At 32.9% G+C, this 9,952-nt stretch overlaps 1 protein-coding gene across 1 annotated transcript; it reads left to right on the top strand.

Annotated features, from left to right (window-relative positions):
- The first annotated feature begins 2,920 nt into the window (after positions 1-2,920).
- LOC107945378 (AP2-like ethylene-responsive transcription factor At2g41710) lies at positions 2,921-8,259 on the top strand. The gene is made up of 9 exons (XM_016879351.2): positions 2,921-3,371; positions 4,609-4,691; positions 4,831-4,839; positions 4,931-5,019; positions 5,748-5,821; positions 5,889-5,939; positions 6,487-6,551; positions 6,716-7,347; positions 7,923-8,259. Exons 1-9 carry the CDS (start codon positions 3,160-3,162, stop codon positions 7,974-7,976), a joined length of 1,269 nt encoding a protein of 422 aa, XP_016734840.1. The 5' UTR covers positions 2,921-3,159; the 3' UTR covers positions 7,977-8,259.
- The last annotated feature ends 1,693 nt before the right edge of the window (positions 8,260-9,952 follow it).

Genomic DNA, 9,952 nt, shown 5'->3' with positions numbered 1-9,952 from the left:
TTAATTTAACTACTTAGTAAATAAAATCAAATCATCACTTTCTTATTCTTAATTGTTATCATATCTTATTCTTTATTTATGTAACATGTAAGCTTATATTTAAATATCATGTAAAGAATTTTACTTATCTACTTAAACTTAACAATTATCTCCTTCTTTTTCTTCATTTTCCATATCAAAACATACAATATTTATACATTAAAATCATAATAAAATATCATAATCTATATTCTTCAATTAAAACTAACATGAATTTCAAGAAATGTTTATCATTCTTACCTCAATCACTTATATTTACTACTAATCATTATTTTCTCCCTCCTCCAAGACAATTATAGGTGCACTTCTTATGAAATTCAAGTGGCTACTGCTATTCTCTATTGATTTCACTTACTAATAATGAAAAAATTTGGAGTGATTAAACTTAATTGGCTTGGAAATGTTGAAAAGGATCTATTTGTAAAGAAAACAAAATTTAGGATGAAGGCCTTATGAAGGTGACGTGATGATGGCTTAAATAAGATGGTTTCCCCATATTTTTCTACACATTTCCATCAAAATATTTCATTAAAATAATCCTTAAAATAATAATTACAAAATTATCCCTACCAATTATGTTTTGACAGAATTTAATCCTTAATCATTACACTTTCCATAATTATCTTATTTATATGATTATCATTTTGTCCTTTAACTTTTTCTATAATATCATTTATGAGTCACGTTTTCTACACATTTCCATCAAAATATCTCATTAAATTATGACTTCTTCAAATTATAATTGATTCACTATTAAAATAGATTTCATTACCATGCTAAAATAGGTTTCGTCACCAAATGAACTGATAAAATGGGCTAGTATAATAATAAATTTAGTCCTCAATGATTATCTATTTTTATTAATGTAGTCTTAATTTTGAAAAAATAAAAAAATTTTAACTTTTAATATTTGCACATTTGATCAATGATCTTGATTCTAAAAATTAAAAACATTTTTTTAAAAAATAAAAAATACATAAAATTGAAAACTATTAAAATTTATTAAAATGTATAAAATATTCAAAAAAATTATAAAAAATATATTTAAAAATTGTTAAGATTTAATGCATTTTCACACCTTCCTTTTTTAATTTTTTTTATTTGTTGTCTTTCTTTCACCTTATTATTTCCCTTTTCCCTTTTATCATTTTTTCCCCATAGCAGCAAGCTAAATGTCTCTAACGGGATGAACTAGACTTGTCCGATGAGCCGACTTGAAGGGTCTGTCCGAAAAGTGGGTACGTTTAGGCAACAATATAGATCCAAAAATGAGTTTTGGCAAAAAAAATAAGGCCTGTGCCACGAGTAAGGGATTTTTAGTTTGAACTTGGCTCGAATTTGCAAAAAAAAAACCCGTTTTATTTTACTATTGCTTTTCACTGTTTTGTTGTCATTTCACTATTATGTTACTATTGTTTGGATATTGTATAAGTATTATTTTATTGTTAATTTTGTTATTATTTTAGAGACGTTTTCTATTAAATTGCACATATTATTTAAGTATAAAAGCTTTTTTTAATTTATTTTCAATTTATTTAAAAATATTTATTTTAATATTTTTAGTGTTTCTCATTAATTAGATTTTTAAAATTTTTTATATAAAAAATAAAATAAAAAGTTTTAATACGGTTAAATTGGACCAAATATGTGTTTTAACAATTTTATCCAGATCGAGTTTAGGTAAAAATTTAAATTCATTTTTCAGATCGGACTCGAGCTTATTAATTGAGGTAGAATTTTATTAGGATTTAGCTTAAACTCAATTCGACCCGACTTATGATAAGTCGAAGACGAAATAGGACGCGACAATTTACAAGCAAATTTAGGAAATTTAAGCAAGCAGCATCTCCTTTGAGAGCCATAACGGCTGCATCGTAAGCCTTGATTTCCATACCTGGGCTCGAGCATGTGCCTAGCCATATTCGGGACTTCTTGATAGGCTCACTCACCCACCCACCCACTTGCCTTCCTTCTACAAACACCTTTGAATACTGGGTGTTGAGTCACTTTAAATTTCTTCCTTCCAGCTTTTCGCTTCTGGGATTGTGCTTCAACTTGCTCTAATGAACTCCCTGGTTCAGACTGTGACGACAATGGTGAAATTTCATGGGGATTTGAGCTTAAAAACCATTGTTGATCTTCCCTTATTTCATTTTTTATTTTCTTTTGAGTTCTTAATTCTTCTGAAGCTAGCGAAAGAGATTTAAATTTATGAAGTAAAATGAAAAAGAGAAATAATAACGTGAAAGAAAGAGAACAAATAAAAAATAAAAAAGGAAATCTAAAAATGTTTTAAAATTTAACAATTTTTAAATATGTTTATTTTTTAATTTATTTTGATTTATTTTATATATTTTCATAAGTTGTAATAATTTTTGAATATTTATGTGTTTTTTAAATATTTGAAAAAATATTTTAATTTTTAGAATCAAGATCAACTCAAGTAAATATTGATGGTTAATTTTATTGAAATTTTTAAAATTAATACTAAATTAACAAAATTAGTAATCATTTGGAACTAAATAAGTATTCTGTTTGGTGACTAAATCTATTTTAATAATAGTGATTAAAATATAAAGTTAACTTGATGGTAGTGACTAAATTAATAAAAATAAATTTTGATAAACAAAAAAAGTTTAGGTGACTATTTGAGTAATTTACTCTATAATTTATATTTATATTTAAATAGATTTATTTTATTATTTATGAGAGAAATATTTTCGGAAACCACACCGTTTAAAACAGTCAATTATTATAATAAAGAAACATGCAAAACCGACGTCGTGGGGCTCGTTGTTTTTGACAGATGCCAAAGCCTCAAAGACTTTCAAAATATGTAAAGTTACATAACTAACCATCGCCCAATCCTAGCCGTTACAGCCGTTTCATCGTTCTCAATGGCAGTCATCACCAAGTTAATAGCAAGAACTGCCCAGGGCACCGTCGTAAATTCCCCATTTCCTTCGTCCCATATTTTTGTTCCTCCACAGTGAAAATCAGACCCAAACGTCAAAACAAAACCCCAAAAATCCGACGCTTCACTGTCTCTCAACTTCACTGTTTCCTCTTTGGTACCTTGTAATTCTTTCTCTTAGGCTTAGGGTTTCTTTTTCTTTAAACATGGCTTCGACGTCATCTTCTGATCCTGGGATGAAAGCGGAAGCCAGTGGCGGAGAGAATTCCGAGACTGTGATAGCAAACGATCAACTTTTACTGTGCAGAGGATTGAAGAAAGCGAAGAAAGAAAGAGGCTGCACTGCTAAAGAACGTATCAGTAAGATGCCGCCTTGCACCGCCGGCAAACGCAGCTCCATTTACCGTGGAGTCACCAGGTAGAGAGAAAAAACAAACCAATTATTGAAGTTATTTATTTATTTTAAAAATATTTTGGTTTACTTGCTTGGATTTAGTTATAATCTGTAATTTTCTTATTCAAATAAAAAATCATGAGTGTGGAGTTACAGTTTGTGTGAAGTTTATGTTGATGGATGAGCCTAGTGGAAATCTGATTTTTCTATGCGTAGTTTATTAGATTAATTGATGGGAGAAGAGTGGCACTTTTGAATGGTTTTGATGGATTTGATCTGGGATTCAGCTGGTTTTAGCTTTGGGCATATGTAATTGTTGCTGCAAGATATCAGTAAAGTGAGCAGTCAAATTGAGCTAACCTTAGCTTTTATAGACTGTAAAGGGAACTAAATTGCGAGAACTTGTCTATTTTTAATTTCAGAATTACAGTTTATTGTTGTTGTGAGTGAAGAAATCTTGGAGGTGAAAGTTCAAAGGGCACTATTGATGTCTTCTACGTGTTTGATGATTGGTGCTTGGGAAGGGTAAGGACGAAGCTTTGGAGAGAAGATCAAGATGGGCATATGCCTTTGATTAATTGATCGGGATCCTTTGGCTGATCTTGTATGTTCGGTTAGGAGAGGACACAAAAATGATAACATATTAAGTCTGCCAGCTTTTTGAAAAGCATAACGCAAGAAAGGCTTGGGAGAAAAAATCAACAGGGTTTGTCATAGGTACACAATGTGGTGACTGCAAGACCTAGAAGAAACATCAATTCTTTTTTCAAAATGTTGTAGTGTGCATGTTTCTATTTCAGCAGCTGTGAGCATATAGCTGTCATCTTTATCTGCTTTTGTAGCCAAGCCACCCCTCTGTTTCCTCTTTGCTGTGGAGAAACTTTGATAAAATTGTACTACTGTGATATATTGGAGTAGAAATCTGCAAGAAATAGTTTAAGCTTAAGGTAATCAAATTTTGTGCACAACAAGGAATGCTTTTCTTCAAGTTAATCATATTACTAGACCACATAGGTTTCTGTGGTTTGTAATTGATATCTTCTCTATTAGGGTTGATTGTAAGTTGAAGTTGACAGCTATAATAAATGGATAAACTAGGTCATTCTGAAGGAACTAAAAGATCCCATTTAGTTCTGCAACATTTTTCTTGGGTGATGCATGTTTTAAAGTTGGCTATCTTTTGAAAGTACTAAAGAATTTAATAGCACTCATTCCTATACATGGTGATTGATGCTTGTGGTTCAACATTGATCTATAATAGGCATAGATGGACTGGTCGTTATGAAGCTCACCTTTGGGATAAAAGTACTTGGAATCAAAACCAGAATAAAAAAGGGAAGCAAGGTCTGTCTGTCTGCCTTTCTTTTGTATTACATTTGAAAGCTAGTTAATTGCAACTTAATAGTTACTATTTCTCATGAAAACTGACAATATTTTTGTTGTTCTTTGGTGCCTATGATGATTGGTGTGTGACTATCATCAGTCTACTTAGGTAAGCTAGAAGGTTCATGAGTTTTTCTGTTTGAACATGTCCTTCCATTCATTCTGTTAATTACTAATTATTAAGCAACATATATTTTCAGGGGCATATGATGATGAGGAGGCTGCTGCAAGAGCTTATGACCTTGCTGCTTTGAAATACTGGGGTCCTGGGACGCTCATTAATTTTCCGGTAAGATGACTACTAGCACAGAAAGTAGACGAATTAGATGCTTTGGAATATTGGGTCCTTGGACGCTCATCATGTTTGCTTTGTTTGCTACTAATTGAAAACCACTTTTGCCAACTTGATACCTAATGGGTAGAAATATCGTGTATTCAAAATTTAGTTGTCTCTAGTATCTTGTCCCATCGACTAACATATTAATCAAAAGGTTGACATGGTAAAATTAGGGAACAAAAAAGTGCTACCTGTCATATCATTTATAATTATTCTTCAAAAAGTCGTTTTTAAATTAAAAAAGTAAAATTTATTTTTAGAATTAAAAAATTTCAGAAAATAAATTTTCTTATGAATTAAAATATCTATTTCTTGTGTTATATTTTTATTTTTTGAGAGAAATAGTCGAGAGATTTTTTTCTTTTTAAAAGAAAGGATTTTAACGTTTTCCTAACAATGATGTGATTTCCTTGCAGTTCTTAATTCTTACTCCTAGTATTGATTTTCAAATTTGGCATTTGAAACTTTTCTTTCACCTTTCAGGGACATGAATGCATACCATTTTCTGCTTTTCCTTCTTTCTTTGGATGTTTTTTGGTTAGGTTTTGGGCTTTTTGGGAAGAGTGGGTCTTGTTGAGAGAGCCGGTTTGGCACAAAAGAATATATTTTAATTCATCACCTCTGTGCTTTAATCCTCATCTGCCTGAAATTGGTTCTAAATCGTGGAAATTTCTGTGCAGGTTACTGACTATACTAGGGATCTTGAAGAGATGCAGAATGTGTCAAGAGAGGACTATCTTGCATCTCTTCGAAGGTGTGTGTGAACTTTAGAAGTTTGTATCCCAATTTAGATTTGTTTACTTATAATTGTCTCTCTACAGAAAAAGCAGTGGTTTCTCAAGAGGAATTTCTAAATATCGTGGTCTTTCAAGGTAAAACTTTTATCATATCTATCCATACTTGTACCAAAACATGTATTTTCTACGATTCCTTTTCCTAGTGTTAGTGGATGGAAGAACTAGTTTAAAAGATTGGTGAAATTGCTGCCTCAAGCTTCCCCTTTTAGTTTTCTCACCTAATTTTGAATATCTCTAGCAAATTTCATATTTCAGTAAGCCACACAAGAGCATTGTTGCCAGAATTGTCAGCTAACATTTGATGTGAATAGCCTTTCTCTCAATATAACGTTTTCAAAATGAAAAGAAAAATCCCTTACGGTTGAAAGAAGTCAGAAGAAATAATCATCCGTTTTTTCTTCCCTTATTATCATGTTCCAAACCATGAATCATATGTTTGTGAGTTCTATGGTATCAATGAAGTGTTAATTATTCATTTATTTCCTGCAAATTTCTTAACATCATTCACTTCCAACTTGTGGGAGCCTATCATCATTGAAATCATGCATTGATTATTAATGTGTTTTTTTTTTCTTTTCCACTTTTATTAAATTTTGAATATATACCTTTGGTTACCATGAAGTCGTCGGTGGGACTCATCATTTGGCCGTGTTTCGGGATCTGAATACTTCAATAGTATACATTATGGTAAGTTTACGTTTAATTTTTTTTAAACCAGCAACTAGTTTTACGGGAGGACTGTAAGTTATTTTAATTCACACCTTCTCTAGCCAAATGTAATATGGATCTTTCACATGTCAGTTCCTTGCACTAGTAACATCCAATTCTATCTTGTTAAACCAATTGTGTAGGTGATGATACTACCAAAGAAAATGATTACATTGGTGGTTTTTGCATTGAGAGAAAGATTGACTTAACGGGTTATATTAAGTGGTGGGGAACCAACAAAACTCGTCAAGCAGAAGCTGGAACAAAATCTTCTGAGGAAACTAAAAATGCATGCCCAGAAGACATTGGTAGTGAACTTAAAACATCAGAGTGGGCAGTGCAGCCTACTGAACCATACCAAATGCCCCGTCTGGGCACATCCCTTGAAGGTACAAAATGCAAAGGGTCCTCTGTCTCTGCCTTGAGTATATTGTCCCGGTCTGCTGATTTCAAGAGCCTGCAAGAGAAAGCACTGAAGAAACAAGAACAAAATTCTGATAATGATGAGAATGAGAACAAAAATACTATAAACAAAATGGATTACGGTAAGGCAGCTGAAAAATCAGTAAATAATGATACTGGAGGTGACAGACTTGGAGCTGCAATGGGGATGACTGGTGGGTTATCATCTCTTCAGAAAAATGTGTTCCCTTTGACTCCCTTCTTGTCTGCTCCACTTCTCACCAACTACAATACAATTGACTCCTTGGTGGACCCTGTGCTTTGGACATCTCTTGTTCCTGCTCTTCCTACTGGACCATCTCGTAATCCTGAGGTTGGTATAAGTTTCATCAATACTTTCTCTCTTTAGAAGAACTTTAATAAAATTATATAGCTAGTAGATGAAACGTATTGTTGTAGTACGTATATGATGAAAGTTTTTAGTTGTTTAGGCTAATAAACTGTAATAACCAAAACATCGATCTTTCCATCGTATGCATTTTAAGGAAGGAAGTCAAAGTTTGAAACCAGGGATTTCTAAGATTTCTTGTCCAGGTAGTCAACTTCCCCTAATTGATGATAGAAAATAATATTCATTGCAGTTTTATGACTGTACCATTAAGCCCTGGAAGTAGGAACCAATTAGAATAGAACTTGACATAACCAACTGAAAATGGTTTCCGGTTCTTTGTCTCTGCATGATCTAACTACACCCATTCTGAGTTTCCTATCACCTCAAACCTTAATATAGCTTCCTAACTATAACGAGATGGCAGGGGTGTTAATTTATTCCTCAATAATTTGAAATCTGTTATTTCCTTGAGGCGCAGCTGCTTATGAAATTGGTAAGCTCCCAACTCTTCCTTACATAAGTTAGCCTCATAAAGAACTTAAATTATCTCCATGCAGGTTACAAAGACGGAGACGAGTTCGACATATACCTTCTTTCGGCCTGAGGAATGAGTAATTCGGGTGCAATGGGAGGAATATATATTTTGCTTGAATTCTTATTTTGCAGATTTCTTTTTTTATAAGACACAGGCCAGTTTATCTTTAGAACGAGACTTTTGCAATACTTCCTCAAGTTCTGAGAGCATATACGAAGAAAATTTTGGTGTATATTGTATAGTATGCAAGACATACTACGTGTATTATCTGGTAATGTTACAGTTGAGATATGAATTGGTCTTTGTAATCAAATTAAAATTGGTCTAATTAAGAATTTTATACGAAGTTAGCCCCTTCAGTTGATCAGAATTTAGTTCTCATACTGCTGTTTATATATAAATTATTGAATTTTCGGGATAGCGATTAAAAGATAATGAATTAATTTTAAACTTTTTATGATAAAGGGATTGGACTAGATGGTGGAATCGAAATAAATGGACTAGAAGCTGATGATTTGTCCAATTTGTTAATATCATGAAATCGGGGATCTTTCCGCTAAAAATAGGTTGAATTGATAAAAAAAAATTAATAAAAAGTTTAGAGACTGAAAATTCTATTTTAAATTTATTTCTTTATTTTATAACATATATTTTCAATTATGGTAGGCATCATTTGGATGCAACGGAAATACTTTTAGATTTTAATCGGTTGTTATGTTTTTGAAACCAGGTGCAGGCCGGTGGAGTATCGTTGCCTTCGGCTTAAGTTATCATTTTGAAGTACTCGTTCCATTTTGATATTTAAAAATTTTTTATCCAAAAAATATTGTTCTGACATGATTTTTTGTCCAATTTTTTAATAGGCATTAAAAGAACTGGTGGTTGTTGTAGCGGGAAAATAAGGCTTATAATTAGGTTTTTAGGCCAGTTTTAAAATCAATTAGAGATATAGGCCGATTTAATTGGAAAGCTCATCCAGTTGGATGTATTTTTGAGATCTCTTCTCAGGGTTAGGATTTTTATTTTATTAGGGTTAGGATTTTGATTTAAGATTTTTTAGGGTTTAAGGTATTTTAAAAGTGTTCATGGTTTCCAACTGAAACGACGAAATTTCTGAAGTAGTTTTGAGGGGTTGGGATGTGATAATGTGCCTCAACACACATACATTTCATATGTCATGGCGAGATAGGACCATGACCATAGAAGCCTATCGTGGGGAAATTCAGTTTTAGGTAATAATGCTTGATACAATCAGGGGTCGAATTCAACGTGAAGGTCCAAAGTGGCGGCCATGATGCAGTCACGAATTTGAGTATAATCGTGGGGTTAGGTGACGGTCGTTACCCAGTCAAAAGTTCAAGCTTTTTAGATATCGACAAGCAATGTCCTATATTTACCATACATAAGATTGAGGCTATAATCATACGGAAAAACTCTGGGGACTTGTAGTGTAATCAACCTAATTTCTTTCTCTATTCCCAAGCAGTCGGTATCTCTAACCTTTCATTCTTGTCCAAGGTCGACACCGAAGAGGACACAAGAGGGCTCTTAGGAGGAGAGTGGATGTTCCAGCACAATAGAGATCAAACTCGAGTCGGCGTGGCAACTATTGTAGTTATTAATGGGTTGTGTAATAACGACAACAATTGTCGTTTTGGAAGAAGCATCACCTTTACTGCACCGTAATAGCTGCTCTCTGCCTGAGAGTCCTCTTGCGTCCACGAAAATACCGACCTTCGAATAAGAATGAGTGTTAAAGTACTGATTACCTGAAAATGAAGAAAAAAATTACATTGATTATAGCTAAAAGCCCCAAAGCTTTATAGGGCATCAGTTTCAAGTATTCGAAAAAATTGAGCTCGTGGTCGCGTAACAACCATCAAATGGATCCATTACCGCATAACGACTGTCGATTGTGACCTCCATGTCTACTTTCACCATTGACCGTACAAAGCAAAATCACCCCATAATCGACTTCCTCAGGATAAGCTTCAGAGGCAATGATCCCATCTCGGCATGATATATGAAATATGTGTGACTCGGAGCGATATC

Source organism: Gossypium hirsutum, chromosome D03 (assembly GCF_007990345.1).
Source record: "Gossypium hirsutum isolate 1008001.06 chromosome D03, Gossypium_hirsutum_v2.1, whole genome shotgun sequence".
Classification (NCBI taxonomy): domain Eukaryota; kingdom Viridiplantae; phylum Streptophyta; class Magnoliopsida; order Malvales; family Malvaceae; genus Gossypium; species Gossypium hirsutum.
This window is presented reverse-complemented; position numbering and strand designations above follow the sequence as displayed.